The sequence below is a fragment of the Bos indicus x Bos taurus genome, chromosome 5 (assembly GCF_003369695.1).
Source record: "Bos indicus x Bos taurus breed Angus x Brahman F1 hybrid chromosome 5, Bos_hybrid_MaternalHap_v2.0, whole genome shotgun sequence".
Lineage (NCBI taxonomy): Eukaryota > Metazoa > Chordata > Mammalia > Artiodactyla > Bovidae > Bos > Bos indicus x Bos taurus.
In genome coordinates, this window is record NC_040080.1 from 107,713,232 (window position 1) to 107,737,683 (window position 24,452).

A 24,452-nucleotide genomic window follows, 5' to 3' on the forward strand; every position below is an offset into this window, starting at 1 on the left:
GTATTTTTATACTTACTAATTATAACTGCTGTCTAAGTAAAAGTTTAATTTTTGTTTATAAAAATGATATACAGTATCTTTTAAAACATGGTTTTTACATGCTTATAAATTTACTTAATTTTAGATGGGACACAATCCTCAATTATTGTGACTTAATCATCTTGATGCTATGAAATCAAAGAGAATAATGAAAATGTCTATGCAAGTAGATTTTTAATTTTACTTATAAACTACCACAATAAAAATTAAAAGTCTTATGATAAAACATGGAACATTTTAAGTTGGGATAGCAAGCTAATCAATCTTGTTATTTTCTATTAATACACAAATTCAAAAACTAGGCTCATTTGATGTTCAGGGTAAGTCAGCTACTAGCATGCAGCAGGGAGTGATGTTTTTCATAAAATGTTCAAGGGAAGGGGAAATACAAAGGACCAGAGTGTGTGTTTTCTTTAAGCAGCTGCAATGAATCACGTTATTAAACAAATAATATAATTAAAATATAACTGTATTTTTTCACACATATTCCTTTATTTCTCCTAACCTCTCAAAATAAAAGAAAAAAAATACTTGCGTATACACATACAAGTGCTTGGCGCTAATGATCTTCAAGGGGTAAATGAATGAGCCGTGAGAAAAATGAGTACTTGCAGGCTAAATCTAGCCAGACATTAAAATCCATCACTGATCCCTAAAGGGCACCAATAATATGCAAATATGAGAATTAGGAAACATATTCAAGGCTGTTGATAAACTTGATAGGATAATCAGCACATGCTGACAGACTAATGAAACCGATGAACCGACAGGGCAGTTTATCTCCTGGGCCACTTTTCTCCTTGTCAAATGGAGGCTAATCAAAATGTATTAGGAGTTAAAGCCAACACTCAGAGGATATCACCCATTTGATTAGGAGGTGAACCTACTCTCAGAGAAAATTATAGTTTCGTGAACAACTGAAACTGCAAAACCTAGTCAGCTGACAGACCTTCACATAAAATTAAACAGAAGGCAGCCACTATAATTATGGAAGAAATCTGGAATTTTAAATTATATTGAGATTCTCCCCTTGCAAATTGTTAGAGGGCTTTGCCGAGTCTGGGCAAAGCGGCTCCCTCCTTCTATGATGGAAAATAAGACAAAGGACTAAGCAATCACCCCAGGGACACACTTATCTTTTGCTGCCTATGAGTGCTCAGCATCTGTGTAACCATATGAGACACAGATCCCAAGGTAACAGCTGTATTTTCAAGCAAATGTATTTACATAAAATAATTGAATGAATTTTTGAAACTGTTAACTATAGTGAATACCACACTTCCTATTAACAATGAAGATGCCATCTGTAGTCTATTGTCAAGGAGCTGGATCCTTGCCTAATTTAAAGAAAAAGATCTTCATTGATAATCGAGGAAAATTTGGAAATAGTCCTTCCTAAGCATTAGTGTTAAAAACGAAATTATAAACTAAAACCAATATGCCTTAGAGAACACAGTTCTTTCAATATTCACTGTGAAATGAAGAACCATCCAGCACTAACACAGAAAAGCTCATTCAACTGATACATCTACATATTCTCGGTACACAGTTTATGGACATGGACATTTCACCTGGGTGGACAGAATGATAGTAAAATGTCAAACAGTAAAAGGCGTGAATTTACCTCGTAAGATGTTAAGGACAAGAGTACATTGAAGGAAGCTAGATTTTACCTTTTAGTGATAATATCCACAAGAAAAATAACAGCAACTAAAAATACTTCAGTGTCCTCTTTAACAGGAGCATTAAATCACCCTGCTGCTGTCCAGGCTAACTAGGGGCAGGATTCAAGAGACATATGAATATATTAACCTCTTCCAAATCATTTTTTTTTTTCATTTCTTTTTGATGATGTGTGCCTTGTTCGAGCTCTAAAACATTTCTAAATTTTCTTTTGTTTAAAAAAAAAAAGTAGAAGTGAGTGTCCTTGCCAGGCATATATTTTCTAGTTAGGGAAGGCATGGGATTTTTTATGTATACTCAAAAGCCATATGGCTACGATCAGATTTCTCAAATCACAGGATACAGAAGTATAAAATAATCCTAGAAATGATGTAGTCACATATAGTTCATATACATGAGGAAGGCCTAGAAATACTTTTTAAAAACTTAGCCAGGTTTAATGAAAGGAAAATTTGAGGTTTAATTTGTACTTTGGAGGAAAAGAAATATTGATTCGAAGACAAAAACAGCCCTCTCACTTCTCTCCCCTATCTAGAAACAGCAACGTTAATCAACAGGACATCTTAAACTTCAGGGATTCTTTTCAAGAGTCACATACTGAATAGACAGTTTTTAGGTGTGTCCATGATCAAATAGTTGTGGCCACAATTTACTATGAGACTGTCATGGACCAATCACAGGTTATAGGCAGAGTTATTAGTAACTCTACTTCTTGACCCCTTGCACCTAGAAAAATCTATGTCCTCACTTGCATACTTTCTAGAAAATTGAGCTAATTACTCAATGTAGAACAAGCAACAATTGTGCTAGAACATTTATACTCTTCACAGTATTGCTTTTACTCTAAAGTAATACTCTAGGGGAAAAAAAAAAAAAACCTCTTGCAATCTAAACCTTTATCAATGCAAACAACACAAGTTGACTCATTCTCATCTATTGTAAGCATCGAAATCAGGAATCTCTATATCACAGCATGTTTACTTTTGAGAATATTCTGATTAAGAAAATAACATGATCAAAAATTATCAGAAATTTGATAAACTCATCAAAAACTATATGTACTTTATTCATCATTTGCAATCTCAAGAGTCTAGCTAATATTTGATACCCACTTTGGTTTATGAGCCCCTTTTCAACAACTCTGGGATCCAGCCAATTTGTTGAGAATCACTATATTAACAATATTTATTTGTTCTTAGAATAGGTGTGCTTTGTGAAAATTTAAATGTGACATCCAATTGTGAATATGTTTTTTTTTAGTGAGGATTAAAACATGATTTAATAGGGATCCATTTAAAACAAGTACAGGTTTTAATTTTTCCACAGATCCCTGAAATATCAATTAAAACATTATTATTTTACTTACCCATCATGTTGTACAAGCTCTGTGGGGCAAATTGCCTGGGCATTTTCTGAATTGCTTCCTTGTATACACTAAGGGCATCCTAATTTAAGAAACAGAAAAAGAAATAAAGTCCAAGGCTATTCACTGAAACAAAGTAACAACATCTTTCCAAAATTAAAATATTCCATTGTTCTTTCTAAATGGTTCATTAGAGCAAAATTCAACTGAGCTAGTCTTTGATATCAAATTACCTCAATTTCATGAATAAAACCATTCAACCCACCCAGTGAAGGTTATATAAAAAATCAGTTTAACAAGGAGTCAAATGTTACCAATGCTCTTTAAATTTCTCAATTCAGATAGATGATGCAATAAAAACAACTAGAAAAATTTATATTTTGGAGTCACCCATAGTCCTCTAAAATTCATCATTATTTCAAGTCAAGCAATTAAGTATAATCTAAATAAAATATCAAATAATCAATCTTCTAGCAACTGAGACATACTGAGATCATGAAATGCAATTATTTTTAAAATTGCATCCTTATCCTCAGATTGCAGTCTTAAAATATCATGTAAGAGTCTCTGGGGGAGTGGTTTGAGAAAGTGGGTTGTGGTATCGCATGGGAGAGACAAAACCCACGGAGGCAGGCTTCATGTGAGAGATAGGGTACACAGGACTAAGTAATCCTCCTAACTTCCTGTACAAGATCCTGTATCCATCACTTTCCCCCTCTTCCCAATTTAGAAAACAATAAAATTAGTTTTCATTGCATTATTGCATTTAAAAGAATAAAAAGAAACAAGTAGGATTTATACCAAATCACTTAACATGCAGAGTATAAAGAAATGTATTTTTTAACATCAAACAATGAATACAGATAACAATAATAACATGTCTTAAATCATAAAATCAAAGATATGGTGGGCGAACAACTTGGGCAGTACTGCATGTTATTTCCCTTTCATAAGGAGTCATAAGGAGTCTGAGAAAATCATAGTGAAAAAAATCCATTTTGTTTAAACAAAGATTTTTCCCAGAAGAATTTCCCCATAAAACTCTTTTATTAAAATATCAGTTCTTAAATTATCACTGTGTTAAAATATCAGTTCTTAAATTATCAGTGTTCCTACAATGAGATCACAGGTAGAAGTCATTGAGACCAGATCAGAACAAGGGGGAGGAACAGGGCAGAGAGGTTCTGGCCTGACCTCATAGTGTCCCTGCTCATGATAGAGTTTCCCCAGGTTGTACAGACAGCTGGTGACCGAGCTCTTGTGGGCATGAGGGTCCTTTAGGTTTTCGTCAGGGATCTCAGAACACTTCAGGAATGTGCGTCGCGCTTCTTCTGTCTTTCCTTGGTTCATTAGAATAATACCTGTGTTTAAATATGCAGCTGAAGGGTAAAAAAGTGGAGATATAAATGAGAGAAGATGATGTACACTGTGGAAACAATAAAGCTATTTTTACTTCAACTTCATTTTTATGCATTAAAAGAAAACCAAGAAATGAACCTCCAGGGAACAAACATACAAACGAAAAATAATGTAGTACAAAGTACAGGTATCACATCTATATATATATATGGTATGACTAATACATAAATGCATTAGTTGTCATTTATATATATACATATATATATAGTCTCTGCCTTCAAAGTATCAGAATATTTTGAGCTTAGAAACTAGATGAATAAAAGCTGCATGTTTCTTAATGTATCAAAATGATCATCAGACACCAAAACATTAAAATTGAGAGATGTACTTGTTAAAGGCTCTTAATTTGACTGGAAAGTATTCACAAACAGAAGTATCATGTTTTTTAACCCATGAGGCTTTAGGTCACCATTTTCATGGGGAAAGAAAGAGATATTTTAAAAGGATTTGAATATCACTTACAAGCCAGTGTAGGCCTGCTCCCAATCGCCAATTTATAATAATGTAGTGCTTCTGCAAACCTGCTGTTCTCTTGTAGAAGTAACCCTCTGCATGAGGAAAATAGAAATTTGGAGACAAGACAGTATTAGTATACATAAACCCACAAATTTTCATTTTTTATTTCAAAAATAAAAATGGTTAATGGAGTCATAAAAATGACCTGGTACTATAAAAATAAATTCTGAATAGAAGGAAATTATTCCTCAGGAAAGAAAATGTTTGGAGAGGTATCAGTTGCATTTACGTTGCATTAGAAAGTATTAAGAAGTATTTTTTAAAAGCCCTTTACCCCTCACTGAACTTTCCCGTTCCCAGCAGTCTTTTCTCTCCCACTAGAATTACCAACCACTTGCATTTCTCCTCGGAATATGCACAGTTTTCCATCATTTTAGAAAAGAAACTTGTCTAAAGCCTTAAGCTGAAGCTCCAATACTTTGGCCACCTGATGCATAGAGCCAACTCACTGCAAAAGACCCTGCTGCTAGGAAAGATTGAAGGCAGAAGGAGAAGAGGGTGGCAGAGGATAAGATGGTTGGATAATATCATCAAGTCAATGGACATGAACTTAGGCAAACTGCAGGAGATAGTAAGGGACAGGGAGATCTGGTGTGCTGCAGTCCATGGGGTTGCTAAAAGTCCAGATACAACTTAGCAACTGAACTCTCTCTCTCTCTCTCTCTCTCTCTCTATATATATATATATATATATATATTTAAAACTGAACTATATATATATAGACACACACACACATTTAAACTTAAGATGCCTCTCCCACTGGCCCTACTGTTTGGGAAATACTGACCCACAATTGCCCAAAAAGCAACAGGTAACCCAGGTCAACAGGATGGAGTCAGAATCTAACCAGATTCCATCAAAGAACACAGACTGAAGGCCATAACCTAGTTACTTCTTTATTATTTGGCTTTGAGCAAATAAGCTTGAATTTCAGAGCAGTGAGCAAACTTCAGCCAACCGTTGAGAGACGTGCTTTTGTCTACAGACACTCAGAGTCTATGCGCCTCCCTAGGAGGCTGCTTCGGCAGTGACTAGCCACATGGATTATCCCAGCGCTTCCAGACCCTGCCCTCATGACCAAAGTGAGAATCAATTACTATTATGTCTGTGAAAATAGTGCCAGGGACCCGGAACTAGGTTCTGAAAGCTCTCACAAAGGGCTCTGTGACCTATCTTTGCTCTCTTAAAATCAGCAAGTGTCTTACAGACATTTGACGCCTGTCTTGGACCTGAGTACTACTGTCATCAGCCTCAAACTGCAGATTCCACTTGCCAGCTCCGAGGTCTTCAAAAGGCAGTAAAATGGAGGTTTGAAAAATGAGAAGCCTACTGGTAAAAACTTATCATTTTGTAGGGTATTTTTAAATACTCAGCTTATTATTTAATGGGCATGATTAAAAAATAATGAAGTAAATCATTTTGAAATTAAAGTTGGTTCACTTGTTTTATTAGCATAGATTAACCTCATTATTTCTATTGTTAAAAGAGCCTTGTGAATAGATGTAACCACTTCAAATCATATTAAGAGTTACATATTCACAGAAATGTACATATCTATTAAAACTTTAGAGCAACAATTTGATTACAAAATTGATATGCTTTGCTGTTAAGTACACTTTGCTGCTGCCGGGTACAAGGGAAAACAAAGCTTCCTGCAGTATTCAAGAGTCTGTAAAAATGTTCAGTTGTCTTTAAAAGCAAGTAAAATTGATAAAGAGAAAGAACACTTATATACTTTCTACAACAAATAATATCCTTTATAAAAATAATTTAGACAAAAGGTTTTCCAATTAACTAAGCTCATATATATTATCTCATTTCAGAAACTTATTTACAATCTTAAGTGTCTTTCCTTTGAGGTTCAGATAAAGAGGCACTTCTTCTCTGATAAAAAGCTAATGTCATCAGAGGAGAAATTTATCTTAACCCAAGTCTTCCTACTTTTCTTGGGAACTCAAGTTCTCCCATGAGCCCCTCCTTATCCAGTATCTTCAATCTGTTTTCCCCAATGCAATTTCCTTTCCCTCAAGACTACAAGAATGTTTGTTTGCCTCTTAGCAGAGGGGAGAAGATAAAACCTTACCACCTTATCATTCCTGCATCCAGCTCTTTACTTCTAACTGTCATGCTTCCCTCCAAAGTCAGATTTTTCTTTCATAATGGTCTGTGGTGTGCATGTCCAATGACTCAAATCCCATTTACCCCTAAATCCAATCTAGGCTCTTTCCTAGAATTCAGCTGAAATGTCATAATCAAATTTCCACTAACAATTAAACTCCCCAAAGAGTTTGCCTATATGAACGCCCTACTCAACTGTAGCATTTGTGACTATTAAACCCATTTTCCTTCCTGAAACTCTGTGTTTCCTTAGCTTCTGGAAAGCTGGATTTCCTTAGTTCTATACCCCTGAAACTTCAGAGTATGAAGAAAAGCACATCTTTATTCATATATTTTTTTAAAAAGAGGTTGATAATTCACAGATTGTTGTCTTTTCCTCCTTTTCTTGATAAGCACAGTCTCTGCATGATGACATGCAAACATCCAGCTCATATGCTGACTGTTCTCAATTCTAAAGTAGTGATTTCTCTACTGACATCCAGATCTGTTGAAAATCCAGCACCTTACTCAGCCACGTCAATCTAGGTGCTTGCTGGAATTTCAAAACCAATATATCCAAAACCCAAAAGCAATATCTCCCACTTAAAATTATATCAAGAGATGAATGAGACAGATGAAGAAAAACATCTTCCCTCAGCAATCAGCACCATCATTCATGCCACTGCCTAAAATCAGGAACCTGGCTATCACTCTTGACTTTTCACTCACTCTCACAAGCCCAAGTTTAAAGAAGTCTCCAAAGCCTACCAGTTCTTATTTTCTAAGGCTCGTCACTGTGGCCCTCCAAGGTTCACTTTTATAGATCTAGCAGAGCCCTTTTTATCTTTCCTGTCACCTAAATAACCGCAATTGCCCACTAATTAGTCTGCATATAATTACATTTCTAAAGGGCAAATACGCTGTTAGGCTAGACAGAAAGAACATGAGGTGACGAGCGCGTATCTTTGAAAATGTGCCTAAAGCCCATAAACCTTGAAAATGATGTATTAAGCCTCATGGGCTCCCTGATGCTGATGTATTACAGTCGTGTCATTTTCCAACTCATAAAATACTACATGATAACCACTCCTAGACAATCCTGTCCAGCCTGCCTCATTCTTTGGAGAAAACTAGTCACACACAGTGATGTAGTAGCAAGTCACCAGGATTATACATAAAGTAGCTCTTTGAATTAGAGAGCATCACCCTCTGTATATCTGAATAAAGTTAGCAATGGAGTGAGTCCAAGTTAGACAACTATAGTGACCAGGTTTTTATGGCTAAGGATTTAGTTGAGTATCAACTATACCCTAGTACACCTGCTGCAAATATGAACAAGGCAAATGCACTTGCCTGCGGATGTACTATCTGGTCAGGGAGACAGATAAGAGAATAAATGGTGTGGAAAATTACTATGATGGAGGACAGAGGAGTAACACCACTCTAGGTCAAGAATGGACAGGGAAGATTCATGGAGCCCAAGTGCCATTGGCAGAGACTTGAAAGTAAGCAGTAGTTAGCCAGCAATAAAAGGTATCATCATCAGCCCTATGTTATGCAGGAAAAGAGGTCCACAGAGAATTTACCAACTAAACTTTAGGTTTTCTGGTTAATAAGAGGCAAAGGCAGGACCAGAACATAGTTTCTCTGACAATAAATCCCATGCTGTTTCTGAAAGTAAAAAAGAAGAGAGAGAAGATAATTCAATTCTAGATGCATGGGTTCTGGATTATGGTTTCATTTGCTCCAAAATTCTCCAGATTTTGTATAATGTGAACTTCAACTTGTGCACTGAAAAGGACTCAAACTGCCATTTTGTCAATTCAGGATGAATCTGGGTCAATTAACAATAATGCTCTGTTCCTGCTGTTTTCCACATTTACTGAATCCGTTCCTTATTTTACTGAAGACTGGACAGTGGGAGAGAAATCCTTCACATCATATAAGTCATGGTAAAAGAAAGAGCTAAACTTACTTGGCACTTATAATGTTACATACAATACTTTACATTTACATATATTAATTATTACTCATCAATAATATTGTGAGACAGGATATTATACTAGCTCCATTTACAGATGATGGACTTGGGGTAAGAAAAATTTGGCAACATACTAAAGGACACACCACTAGCAAGAAGTGTCCCACAATTCAAGCCCAGCTGTCAGATTATAAAGGAGGATCTGTATTTTAATACAGCATTCATAGCAAAGGCTTTTCCACAGCTGTTTAAAAATAGATGACACAGTTTGTTTACATGCTGATCATATCAATAAAGTCCTTAAGTTTCTATGTAGTACATTAAAAACAACAATACATTTTAATATACCATCAAACCAGAATCTAGTAAAAAATAGTGTTACTTATATTATATGAAGTTGCTTAGCAATTAAGGAAACTGGCCTATGCTATACATTAATGTAAACTTAAAGTGTCTTTTGGAGAAGGCAATGGCACCCCACTCCAGCACTCTTGCCTAGAAAATTCCATGGATGGAGGAGCCTGGGAGGCTGCAGTCCATGGCGTAGCTAAGAGTCGGACATGACTCAGGGACTTCACTTTCATGCACTGGAGAAGGCAATGGCAACCCACTCCAGTACTCTTGCCTGGAGAATCCCATGGACAGAGGAGCCTGGTAGGCTGCAGTCCATGGGGTTGCTGGGAGTCGGACACGACTGAGCGACTTCACTTTCACTTTTCACTTTCATGCACTGGAGAAGGAAATGGCAACCCACTCCAGTGTTCTTGCCTGGAGAATCCCAGGGATGGGGGAGTTGGTGGGCTGCCATCTATGGGGTCACACGGAGTCAGACACGACTCGGGTAACTTAGCAGCAAAGTGTCTTTTGGGTGAGAAATTGAAAAAATGTTGCTGATCTCTAATAAGTAGTGGCACACACCTTTATGTGTAAGTGGATATATTATAGTGTATTTTAATAGGTTGAAATATATTACTTCTCATATTTTCCCCCAAATGACTTATCCTTCAGAACCACAGTCACTGGAATAAAACAGTCAGTGAAGATACAAATTGGAGAAAGAGAAAGAATAAATACTTGTTACAGTTGAAGGAAGAAAATACAACTGGATATACAAAGTACTATTCACTCTAATATTTAGACTAAAGACCATTTTACTTAAAGGAAAAAAACAACAAAATGTCCTGTCTTAAAATGTTTCAGCATTTTGTTAACCTGATTTTGATCATGTTCTAGGAATTACCATTAAGGGTGGAGACTTTCTTTTTCTTGTGAAAGTTTTGCCCATCATTACCCTAGTCTCCCCCAACAACCCCATCTTTGTCTAAATATCCTTTTTTAAAAAAATCACAAGACTCTAGACATTTGATAAATGAAAACCAGTCAAATCCATGGTAACAGTGGATTGGACATAGTTAAAAACAAACAGTGAGTATAAATAGGCATACGATCTCCGGCTGATTCTACATATTGACAGAGACAGAAGGGGAACATTTTTTTTTTTTAGCACAGTGCTTCTCACTCAGGGATGACTGTCACCCAGGGGACACTGGGCAACGTCTGGAAATGTGTATGTCTGTCACAACTGGTGGATGCTATTAGCATCCCGTGGGTAGAGGTCAGGTATGCCATTAAAAATGTAAACATGTGAGAAGACACAAGACAGTCACCCCAAAGCAAAGACATCTCTCGTCCCAAATGCTAATAGTGCTTAGGTTAAGAAACTACATGTAGTATTTCATATGTACTAACTGCAACGCATTTCTTTAGAACATAGGGTCCCCATGTATTCGATAATCACATACATGAACTATATAAAGAACATAGATTGTAAAAAGGCAAAATACAGGGAATAAATTATTTAAATTAAAACTTCACCATCATTTCTACTGACTTTTCATATAAAAATACAGAAGAGTACATTTTCTCATTTTTTTTAAAGCACGCCATTCCCCACCATTGTCAGTACAGTCAAACAAAATGTCAGTGGCTCTTGGTATTAATAGAAAGTTGCCCTCAATATAGAACTGTCAAAACATAGAAATCTTCAAGTAAAGCTACATTTTGCCTCAGGTTCAAACAAAGGTCTTTAAAATGGTTGAAATCTGATGTGTTCAAAGTTGGTATTAATAAAGCACATTAGCAGAAGAAAAGTATACTTTTCAAGAATATGTGTTGCATTGAATGAAGTGGACACTTAACACAGACTGTGAGTGAAACAGGATGTGGTTGACATAGTGTTGTTATCTGTTAAGACCAGGGAAATACTAAAAAATAGTAAAACAGAAAATTCTTAAAGAGTTGGGAATACCAGATCACCTTATCTGCATCCGGACAAACCTGTATGCAAGTCAAGAAGCAACAGTTAGAACCGGACATGGAACAATGGACTGGTTCAAAATTGGGAAAGGAGTACGACAAGGCTGTGTATTGTCACCCTGCTCATTTAACTTACATGCAGAGTCCATAATGTGAAATGCAGGCTGGATGAATCTCAAGCTAGAATCAAGGATGCCAGGAGAAATATCAACAACCTCAGATATACAGAAGTTCCACTCTAATGGCAGAAAGTAAAGAGGAACTAAAGAGCCTCTTGATGAGGGTGAAAGAGGAGAGTAAAAAAGCTGGCTTAAAACTCAACATTCAAAAAACTAAGATCTTGGCATCTGGTTCCATTACTTGATGGCAAATACATGGGGAATTAGTGGAAACAGTGACAGACTTTATTTTCTTGGGCTCCAAAATCACTATGGATAGTGACTGCAGCCACAAAATTAAAAGATGCTTGCTCCTTGAAAAAAAAGCTATGACAAATCTAGACAGCATATTAAAAAGCAGAGACACCACTTAGCTGACAAATATCCATCTAGTCAAAGCTATTTTTTTTTTCCAGTAGTCATGTACACATGTGAGAGTTGGACCATAAAGAAGGCTGAGCACAAAAAAACTGATGCTTTCAAACTGTAGTGTTGGTTAAGACTCTTGAGAGTCCCTTGAACTGCAAGGAGATCAAGCCAGTCAATCATAAAAGAAATCAACCCGGAATATTCACTGGAAGGATTGGTGCTGAAGCTGAAACTCAAATACTTTGGCCACTGATGCAAAGAACCAACTCTTTGGAAAAGACTCTGACGCTTGCAAAGATTAAGGGCAGAAGAGGACAACAGAGGATGAGATGATTGAATGCCGTCACCAATTCAATGGACATGAGTTTAAGCAAACTCCTGGAGACAGCAAAGGACACACAAACACTCCCAAATCTAGCTTGATAAAATAGACATCAGGCAAAAATCTCAAGTGATTATCCCAGCAGTAAATGGAATGAAACTCAAAAGTCCTTTTTAAAAACAGAAGCTATAAATAAAGTAAGTTACTACAGCTTGAATTAACTGCAGTAATGCCCGGTTTAGAATGATACAAGAGTTTAGAAATCAAGCACCTAGTATGCACAAGCCACTAAATATACACAAACAATCAGAATCAGTTGGTACAGTAGCCTTGGTCACGTGACTGAATTCTGTCCAATGAAGTAAAAGCTCAGTGGCCTGAGCACCTCTAGGCAAAGTTCTTAAAGAGGAGGGAACATGTTCTGCCTTATCCTTCCTCCGTCTTGTTGAGAACAGGTGGAGGCTCTGTTCTGAGGACAGTAGACAGGAAACTGAAGGGAGTCCACAGGACTGCACACCTCTGGACTTCTCTAAACTGAAAATACAATTTTAGCTAGTTTAAGCTAATGTTATTTGGGATTTCTTATCACTAACTTTCTTATCTGTTCTCTACTGATAAAAGAAGCACATGTATTGTTTCATTTATGTTTTCTTTTTTTCTATTTATAAAATATTTAATATCTAGTATAGCTCTTATAGAAAATTTTAAGGAAAACTTATTTTAATTATATTTGAATGAATACAAAGCATGGGTTGTCTGGTTTTGAGTGATAACCAGGTGAAGCAACTGCCAAGTATGAAATGTGCAATTAAAATATTCAATTAAACTTAAATAATTCAAGAGCATAACAGGTGCATGAAATAGGAACTCTTAAATGCCCAGACATCAGAATGGTAAGAATTATCACTCTTTGCCCAAAAGAGTAATGCATTAGTAGCATTTTTATATAAAAACATTTTAATTAATCCCCTCAATCCCCAAATAACTAAAAAGGGGAAACTCATAGGAATTATCAAGTGAAACGAAAATAGGTATAATTTTCTTCTCAGAAGATTCAGTGAGATCTAAGTGACTGAATCTGCATTCCATGGGAGATTTCAGAGACAAAGTTATATAATATTCTGGTCTCACATGGCATGTCTATGGCTTTCAGGTCACCCTAGGATAACAGACTTTTTATTGAAAACCAAGCAAAATATTTCTCCCTACTCATATTTTTTTTCCTCAAAAAAAAAAAAAACAAACTTTCCTTCTCTCCTTTTCTTAAACTGTTTCAATATAATAGGTAAAAATAACATTTTTACAAAGAGAATTTTGGATAGAAAAGTACCAAGAGAGAAAGGGAATATAAAAAGTTAACTTTTTACTTAAAACATACAATTTCAATTTATTAGAATAATAATATGTGTGCTACAAAAAGCACAAATTAATTGGATATTTATTTTAAACTATTGCTAGGTTATTATAAACGATTACTATATACTATATGTACTCTGAGCAAAATCAAAAGATGTCACTTCTTGAAAAGGTTAAATTCCACTAAACAGGGTAATGAACATGTCGTTTCCCTGCTCTGTATTTTTATTACATGAAGAAGAATGGAGATGGAGAAGAAGACAACCGTATGACATGGACTAGACAGATGCTCACACGTAACTCTATTACATGCCTCCCCAAAGCTGAACCCTGTTTCATTGGATATCACCTCCAAGTGTCACAGAACTGCCAAGCAAACCAGTTTCAGTAAACACAGGTAAGCCTCCTCTCTGGTATCTTTCTTTTGACACAGATCTGTTTATTTGTCCTAAATTTGATTTTATATAAACTTTGCCAACTGAATAAAGTATAATAATGACATCCTATTTCCTAAAGGTGATTATATTTTATTCTAACCTATCAAATATGGGGCAGTAAGCATCCACAAAAAATTTGTTTTTATTTTTCTAATGTATTACTAAAAACCCCATCAATTAATATTAGGAAAATGAATAAGTTGTAGATTTTACCTTTTTTTATTTTGAAATTAAGTTTCTGCCTAGGGTCTATAGAAAGAGAAATATAGCCTCACTATGGTAACATGTCTGAAAAACAGATGAAGACTCAGGTAAATGGAACATTCATTACAAAGATGCTTCTGATTTAAAACTTGGACTGTGAAAGCTAATTAAACATTTACCCATATAAGTCCATTTCTGTTCTGTAACAGGTCCTGAACAAAATGCTTCACAATTACTATCTTGTGTAATTCTCTTAATAAACCTATAAGGGTATAATCCCCATTTTACAAATAAGGAACCTTATTTACAAATAAGGAACCAAATCTGAATTGTTACTCAAATCTACTTAGTTACTGTTGGATATAAGGTTTGCAGACTATATTGTATATTAATATATGCATAATTCACTTTATACCTGTCTTCTGAATACATAATTAAGGCTATATTTTCCTCTACCTGTCATACAATAATAATAGGTGTGAATATACTTTCCTAGTTAAAAAAACTACTTAATAGGAAGTGAGAAAGAATTAGGCTGGATGGCTTTATGATAGTGTTTTCCATATTATTTCTTTTCATACTTAAAATCAGCAACTGAAACTATTATTACTCATTTCACTTTAGAGATGTGAAAACATCAGAGAGAAAAGTTAAACAGCTTGCCCATGGTAATATAATTGCAAAGCCTCAAGATGAGACTTAAGTTCAAAACTGCCAGGCTTCAAATCACAGTGTCTTTCCATGACTCCACAGTGGCAGACTGGGAATACATACCTGTTCTTAGTTTAACCATTAATAATTGCCCTCTCTCTCCTGCTCATATACCCAGTGCTTTTAATTTTCTATACCAACAAATTTCTCTTCTCTCTTTCTGTATTTGTACATGCCAATCCCAATATATAAACATCTCAGACTTGCCTCAAAAGTGGATAAACTACAACCTCCAATACCAAATCAACTTCACCAAGAAGTGCATTGTAACCAATACACTTGTGATAGTTAATTTCATGTGTCAATTTCACTGAATCATAGGGAGCTCATAAATCTGGGTAAACTTTTTTTTTTTTTTTAATGTTTATTTCTTTGGCTATGTCAGGTCTTAGCTATAATATGTGGGATCTAGTTCCCTGACCAGGGATGGAACCCAGGCCTGTTACAATGGGAGTGTTGAGTCTTAGCCACAGGATCACCTGGGAAGTCCCTAAACATTATTTCTGAGTGCATCTGTGAGGATGTCTCAGGAAGATCAGCAATGTATCCAGCAGATGAAGTAAAGCAGATTGCCTTTCCCATTGTGGGTGGGCATTATTTAATCTATTGAAGGTCTGACTAGAACCAAAAAGAGAAGGGGAAGATTTCTTCCTCTCTGCCTGGGCTGGGACAGGGATCTTCCCTGAGCACTCCTGGTGCTCAGGCTTATAGACTCGTACTAGAATTTACACCAGGCTCTCTCAAGGTCATTCAACCACACCACCAACCTTCCTGGGTCTCCATCCTACAGAGGACAAATTGTGGGACTTCAACCCCTATAATCACATGGGTCAAGCCTTACAATATCTCTTTACTATAGTATGTACACAATCAGTTCTGTTTCTCTGGAGACTTTGATCTATGTAACTTATTCTTGGGCTTAATACCCATTCCTCTTAATTCAAATGCTTACCAGTGAGTGTAAGCAATATCTTCCACAAAAGCAGAGCTGTGTACAGTTAGAAATGGGATAAAACAAACAGCTAACAAACTCTTTAGCGTTCATTATTATACAATTACATCGAGTTTCCAGGGACTTCATTTAATCCTTACAACACCAGGTGATATCAGAACCTCATCTTGCAGATGAAGAATAACAATTAAGCAATTTGACCAAGCACAAGACCAATAAATGGGCAATTTGAATCCTAATCTGTTTAATGCCCAAACCCCTGCCCTTAGTATTTCACATATCTGCCTCCATGATGCAAAGGCGAGTGTTCAACTTTTTAAAAATCAAAACTTTTCCCTCTTTTCTACTCCTCTTCTCCCCACAAAAACAAATATCCTTCTTTTCTCTCCTTTTCTCCCACAAAAACCAATACTATTCAAATAGGTCTATTTTCTGGGATCATAGTCAAATCTCTTTCAAATATTCCCACATCCTCTTAAGAGAATTTTGTGATTTAAAACAAGCAAAATTAAGAATTAAAAAACACACCTAACACAAATTAAAAGAGGAAACTACCAAGGATGGAACTTTAACCTATATACAGACTGGCTTTTATTCTCTGCTGTTTACAGGGGCTATGCAACATGGATGACTAATTATAATGTCATTTTTTAAAAGAGAGACATTTATCAGCTGGACAGTGGACAATCACTGCTGAGGAACCCCAAGCTGGGATACACGTACACACCAAAGGCTGACCTACTTGGTAAAAGTCGAGGTAATGAAATTTTTGATTTGTTCATTCATTCATTCAAAACAGAGCTTGAAAGGGCCATTACAGAGATTTTAATGACTGGAAGGGAAGAGAGATAATTTAAAAAGCAGTAACAAAGTTGTGTACAGGGTACCCTGATGCCGTCTGATGCACGGTGGAAGTTCATAACGAGGAAACCTAACTCAAACTAGTTTGTTAAGGCACCGGGAAAAAAAATAATGAACATTTGTGAATTCCATAGGAATCAACACACTCAAAAAAAAATATTACCAAAATAGAAAACAATCAGGCCCTGATTCCATCATAGATATGGTTATAATGTGGGATAGAGATGCTCCCACAGGCACACAGAGATTTTGTACAATGTACTCACTTTAAATATAAATGTTCAACGAAGGGGGTGTTTTCTTTGTCCCTTAACAGCAGGGCTCTAACAAAAGTCTGATGTTGAAGCAATAAATTATGAAAGGGGAAAGGGTATCATGTATCTCACAGACCAGCAGGAATTGGTGTTAGGTCAGCAGCACTTAGAGCAGTAGTTTCTAACTTAGGAATAAGCAAGAGGAGTTCCAAAAATTAAAGTTTTAGCCTATCTCTTCTGGCCTGGAATATATTTTACAACCTAGAAATAATTCACTCAGGGGCTTATCCTGAAGTACTTGAGGAATTAAAACAAAACACCGTTTATAACAATGTTCCTAAAACTAATCTTTCAGGTTTACTTTTGGTGATAAGAAGACATATTCCTTCACTCAACTCAATGGTCAGGAGAGCAAGGATCTGTTTGTGGCAGGGGTCATTGTTTACAGGTTCTAGCAATCGGAGCTAGAGGCAAATTAGTGGCTGAAGACAGGGAAAAAGAACTGGTGGGGAAGCATAAGATTTGTTGGAATGATGGAAGGTTGGGGATTGAGGTGTTCACAATGAAGAGAAAATGGGTGAATACTTTCAGTACCACTTGCTTTTTATTCTCTTGTCTTTTCTGTTTATTCCACCCTCATATTTTATAAAGGTACTGACCCTGCCCAGAGAAACTTCTCATCTTTGAATGTTTCCCATTACTTTTTTTTTAGAGCAGAGTCTAGAAACTGGCCATCTTACTCATCTTTCTTTGATATCAGTTGTTGCTTATAATTACAGTTCCACTCTCTTCTCCAATTCTGAGTACCGAGTACTCATTTTACATCCCAGGTTTGCTTCGACTCCAAATGTGATCTTTGAAGATTCAGAGAACTTCCTGAGAATTTTTACATCAATCAGGCAAAGACACAGGGGATACTCACACACACACAATCATTAAAACAAATAAACCAAAGGCAATCCATAGAATCTAAATGGCATTAAAAACTGAAATACCTTTAGATTTCAGGGTAGCTCAGATGAATCCCCTAACCTGAAATTTCTATTCTTTAACAAAGTGCTTGCCTGTCATTTCTGAGTCTGGAGATGAGATGTGGTTACACTGACCAGGCTGGATCTGGGTCTTCCTCTCTAGATGACTGGTGGGTATTTCTTCACTCTATTCTCCGTATTATCAGAACAGCAAGATGGGAACACGCCTCCTTCTTGCCTTTCATCCAACCCCCTATCTAGTCACTTCTACAAATAAGGGTGCCTGGGGAAAGTCAATGTAGGGGCACTGTAATTGAAAGAAATGGAGGAGTAAAGAAAAACGGCATCTTTTGGTACTCATTCTTCTTCTACAGAGGTAAACAGGGATGCAGGAAGAAAGAAAAAGCAGGGAGGCAAGGCCCTAAAATAATCCATGACACACCCTTTACACACAGAGACTTTGAGGAAAATGGATGTACCTAAATCATGGACAGCACATACAAATATACATCCAACACATATTTATCAAGCTTGTGCTATGAGCTAACCACTATACCAGGCACTTAGGCTATATATAAACTCTGTCTTCAGGGAGATTACATAAAGCTTACATATACACAATGAACTAACAGTTGTACTTATTTAAATACTGCTATATACAGCTAAATAGGAATTTATAAAGTTCACTAGAAGGTGATAAATGTTTAAAAAAAAAAAAAAAAGAATTAAGTAAAAGAGAATAGGAGTGTGAGAGCAGTGCAGGGGCTGCAGTTTTTTGTTTTTTTTTTTTTAACTTTATAATATTGTATTGGTTTTACCGTTTAAATAGGGCAGCTGGGGAGCCTTATGCAATTCTTTGGAGCAAAGAATTACAAGAAGTGAGTGATATGAGATATAATTTAGCCACAGTAATAATTTAGTACACTATTTATATGAATAGCATGCAAGATGAAAATAAGCAGCAGATGACAAGATATTAATTTTTAAAATTCATCATCTTAATATCCAGATGGTCTCCCTCAAAACTTCAATTATACTTTAAGAAACTTCTCCAACATACGAAGCAACTTCTCCCAAAATGAAGGCCAAATTAGTTAAGTTTTGTGTAAGAGAAAAAAATAAAATGGAAGACAAGATTACTGTACTACTGTGTCTAGGAAATAATTCTTAAGTCACAGTAATTGTAAATCTGCAGAGGACTGACTGGAACTACACAAATAACAAATCCACATCGGTTCATTTTTCTACAAGAGTAGAGGAAGATCCTTTTTTTTTTCCCCCATGATGTAAAACCTCCTTCTGAGAAAACTAAAATTAATGTATTTGAAATCCTGCTGCCTATCAGCCAGCACTGCCCACGTGAATATAATTTTAGGAACCACGACAACAAAAATGCTTCTGGCCATTTGAGCAACCTTCAATCAGTTTTAAAGTTAAACCAAACACGAGGCACTAAAAACCAGGACGCAATTATGAATCTCTTAATAAACCTCTTTTATAGGCTTTCTAATATATGTCTTCAAATGCACCTACAGTGCTCTGGATAAATAATGATTATAAAATTAAAGGCCGTTTTAATGAGATTTCAGAAAAATGTCTTTCATCGTTTTCCCAACATGGAAAATAGTTTAACTCTCTCTGCACAGTTAATTTTGAATGAATATTTCTACATGCAAAAAGCGTGACCCACACTGTGCCGTTTTAAAACTATATTCGTAATAGGAAACCTATAATACAAACAAGCAGAGGAAGGATTTAATCTCCTCCTTTCTGTTGCCAGGCTCCTATTTTTAAAAAGATTCTGATTTCTCTCAATTTTACTTTAGGTTGCAATGGGGAGGGCAACATTTAACAACATTTAGCAACATTCTTTGCTTCCAGCAAGCAATCCTAGATAGCAACACCAGGATGTGTAGTATCCATCACTATAATGAAATGAGTGTAAAATAATAAGTGGTTTAATTCAGTCCTATCCAAAAGCACTTGTTAGTACCAAGGAGGTGTCAAGGACTTCACTATGCGCTAGAAACAAAGACATAAATAAATTATATCCCCAGCTCCTAAGGAGTTCCTAGTGTGAATTTCAATTCTTTGGTCATTGTGGCCATGCATTTTGTAGGAAAAAAATTATTCTCCAGGACATCCTGTTGTTTTTTGAAGACAAAATGTTATCCTCTACTACATTCAGAAGTGCATAATACTTCCAGTTTCTAGACCCATGATTAATGTCAATATTTTGCCCCCAAAGGGACACAAAATCCTCATAGAAATACTTCTCTACAGTACATGATCTTTGGCCATTTTCTCCCTTCTTGCTGTCCTATACTTCAGCTTCAATGGCATCAAACACCCTAGGTTTCTCTCTTTTTCTTTGAGCACACTTTATGGTTCCACTTTCAATCCCAAGCTCCTTTAATATTGATGTTACCCAGGATTCCATCCATGGTCCTTCTTTCCTTTATCCATATATATACATACATTACACATACATACACACACACAAACACACACACACACCCTCCACAATTATTTATAGTTAGTTTCAACTCACACACTTGTATAATTATTCCTAAATCTATATCCTCTACCTCAGAATGCTCTCATGAGTAGTAGTAACACATTCTAGCTGCCTAGTGGCTGCCCAGCAGTCATCTGAAACTTACACAGTCAATTCTGTACAATTTTCCTCCTAAATGAATTTCTTCGTTTGTCTTTATAGTTTGACTCCTCTTGTCTTTCTTTATTATTCTTCCTTTTGCTCCAAGCTGAGCTGTCTTTGCCTTTTCATAATAATACAAGCATCTCTTGTTTAGAAGAGATGTTGCTTTATTAACATATTTTTAAATCCAAACTTCAAGCTACTTGAGGACAGAAACTATACTCTGTCAGTTTATTCTCACCATCCAACATCTATCACTCTGAGGGCTCTACTGTTTGTTGAATGACTGAAACCTTATTTCCAATAAACAAATTGCATATGTGTTCACGCCTATTTGCTGTTGTTGTTCAGTTGCCTAGTGAAAGTTGCTCAGTCGTGTCCGACTGTTTGCGACTCCATGGGCTATACAGTCAGTGGAATTCTCCAGGCCAGAATACTGGAGTGGGTAATCTTTCCATTCTCCAGGGGATCTTCCCAAGCCAGGGGGTCTAACCCAGGTCTCCCACATTGCAAGCGGAGTCTTTACCAGTTGAGTCACAAGGGAAGCCCAAGAATACTGGAGTGGGTAGGCTATCCCTTCTCCAGCAGATATTCCTGATCAAGGAATCAAACCAGGGTCCCCTGCATTGCAGGCGGATTCTTTACCAACTGAGCTATCAGGGAAGCCCTTCAGTCATTAAGCCATGTTCAACTCTTTGCAACCCTATGGACGGCGGCACAGCAAGCTTCCCTGTCCTTCACTATCTCCCTGAGTTTGCCATCCAAACATTTCATCCTCTGTCACCCCCTTCTCATGCTCTCAATCTTTCCCAACATCAGAGTCTTTTCCAACGAGTCAGCTCTTCACATCAGGTGACCAAATGGAGCTTCGGCTTCTGCATCAGTAATTCCATTGAATATTCAAGGTTGATTTTCTTTAGGATTGACTGGTTTGATCTCCTTGCTGTCCAAGGGACTCTCAAGCATCTTCTCCAGCATCACAGTTCAAAAGCATCAATTCTTCAGTGCTCAGCCTTCTTTATGGTCCAGCTCTCACATCCGTACATGACCACTGAGAAACTCATAGCTTTGACTAGAAGGACCTTTGTCAGCAAAGTGATGTTTCTGCTCTTTAATACATTGTCTAGGTTTCTGATAGCTTTTCTTCCAAAGACTAAATATCTTTTAATTCCGTGGCCACAGTCACCGTCTACAGTGATTTTGGAGCCCAAGAAAATAAAATCTGTCATTGTTTCCACTTTTTCCTTACTTATTTGCCATGAAGTGAAGGGATCAGAAACCATCATCTTCATTTTTTGAATGCTGAGTTTTAAGCCAGCTTTTCACTCTCCTCTTTCACCTTCATCAGGAGATTCTTTAGCTCCTCTAGGCTTTCCTGATAGCTCCTCCAAAGCAGGAGACCCCAGTTTGATTCCTGGGTTGGGAAGATCCCCTGGAGTAGGGAAAAGCTACCCACTCCATTATTCTTGGGCTTAGCTGGTAAAGAATCCGCCTGCAATGTGGGAGACCTTGGTTTGATCCCTGGGTTGGGACGATCCCCTGGAGAAGGAAAAGGCTACCCACTCCAGCATTCTGGCCTGGAGAATTCCATGGAGTGTATAGTCCATGGTGTGGCAGAGAGTTGGACACAACTAAGCAACTTTCACTTTTCCTTTCTGCCATTGAAGTGGTTCATGTCTATAAACATACTCAAAATATAATCCATATTAATCAAACTTTATAATTTGTCAGTACATCTCATAAAAGTGTGAAAATTAGTGATGTTTGACATAGGTATTACAAGCATTGGGGATTTTAGAGTGGCAAGAAAATAGATTTTACCTTGAAAGCTAAACTGTAAAATCAAGTCACAATGATTCAGAGAAATGGTATTCAAAAATGAACTGTGGGGAAAAAAAAAATAAGATGGCTCTGAAGTTAGCAGGTATGAAGTGATAACCTGTTTAACTGTATTAACACAACTGAATTCAATACAAAATTCTGCATGTAAGAAAGGTAGTGTGACTTAGAAAAAAGGTCTGTAAGTGTGATTTACAGAGGTAAATGCCAATAGCACTTATTCCAGCACTTTCCAAGGAAGGAGGAACTTCAGTCAAGAGGTTTCATAGCATCAAGCTGTCCTGGACTAATATCATTATAATTCATCCAATATTCTTTTGCCTGATACTCTTATATACTGAAAGTTTTTAACACTTGGATAGATATGCTTACCAAATAAACTAATGATTCCCATGATGATTTGACTGGACTCTGAGTGAGGCTTTCCTGGTGGCTCAGATGGTAAGGAATCTGCCTGCAATGAGGGAGACCTGTGTTCAAACCCTGGGTCAGGACTATACCCTGGAGAAGGGAATGGCTACCATTACAGTATTCTTGCCTGGAGAATTCCATGGAAAGAGGAGCCTGGGGGCTACAGTTCATGGTGTCTCAAAGAGTTGGACATGACTGAGCGACTGAGTCTTTCTAGTTCCTGTGACAATACAGTGGGAGAAATCCCACCAAAACACTACTTCTACAGGATAACCCTGTCAAACTTCTGTGTGTTTTTATTACACAAGTAGGTTTCTCTGGGACTGATCACCCCAGGCAACTAAGTATCCCAGGCACCTGACCTGATAGCTTCTTCCTGAAAACCACTTGCAAAAACCCACTAGATACTTTGAAAGCTGTAAAATGAGCTTTCATGTTACCTATAATTTGTACTTTGAATAATCACATATGATGTTTTACACTATAAAACCTGCAATAAAAAATTTTTCATTGTGTGTCTTTTTTAATCGGTCTGTATGTATTATAATTTAGCCTCTCCATTAAATTATTTCTGACTTCTTCTTTACCATCCTACAGACATCTAGGTCATCATATATTTATTCTCTTGTGTTAATCTATCTGCCATCTTGACAAGACAGAAGACTTGAACAAATTTCTTGAATGTAGTATATAGCATTCTACATTCTATAGCATATAGTATAGTATCCAAAACTCAAGTGGATAATTTAATGCTAAAATATACTCAAGAATTTACATGCACAAATGCATATAAATGGTTGATGAAATCATCAAGCATGGTTAATTTGCCCTAATTTCAAATAATTACTAATTTTCACTTTGAAAATATTTTCAATAAAGGCGACACTGATATCCTTAGTTGATCCACTTTTCCTGTAGGGATGGTTAATGCTATAGGAATTCTACAAATTAGAATTGAAAATTACTGAAAGATATATTTAAACAATGTATTTCTATAAATAAAAATCAATTATATAGCCACTTACACATCTCAAGTAGGATTTTAAACAGATTATTTCTATTTTAGGAACCATGAAACATCATCACAGTTTTAATAAATCAGAATAGAAGTAAATGCTTTATTATTTACTATTTGAGTTTTTCTGTAACAAAGATATCAGAATTTGTTGTGCTGAAACATCCCTTGGCTGGTTATCCAATTATATAATATAATTATTTTCTCTTATTAATTCTAAAAAAAGTTTTTTGTTTTTTTTTTTTTCCAATATGTTTGTTATAAAGAAAATGTTTTGGGTTTGGTGGGAGAAAGGAAATGAGAAGTCAGATCTTGACATCAGATGATATATTCCAGAATGTTTATCCCACCTCAGTATGTATACAATAACCATGTTACCTGTGAGGTAATTTTACTACTCTTACATTTTCTAGACATGGCTTTTTCATAGGTATACATAATGGAAAAAGTAGTGGAATAAATCAATACGAAGAGTCAAACGGGAAAATGACTAGTAACATGAGTTGGAAAAGAAGGGAA

At 36.3% G+C, this 24,452-nt stretch overlaps 1 protein-coding gene across 4 annotated transcripts in view; it reads right to left on the reverse strand.

The window, feature by feature from the left end:
• The window catches only part of TMTC2 (transmembrane and tetratricopeptide repeat containing 2), a 414,619-nt gene that overhangs the window by 139,517 nt on the left and 250,650 nt on the right, over positions 1-24,452 (reverse strand). For all 4 annotated transcript variants that reach the window (XM_027543229.1, XM_027543232.1, XM_027543231.1 and 1 more), the window contains 3 exons: positions 4,967-5,052; positions 4,280-4,464; positions 3,089-3,167 (listed from right to left, as the gene is read on the reverse strand). In XM_027543229.1, the coding sequence (XP_027399030.1) occupies positions 3,089-3,167; positions 4,280-4,464; positions 4,967-5,052 (350 nt within the window). The remainder of the gene's footprint in view (positions 1-3,088; positions 3,168-4,279; positions 4,465-4,966; positions 5,053-24,452) is intronic.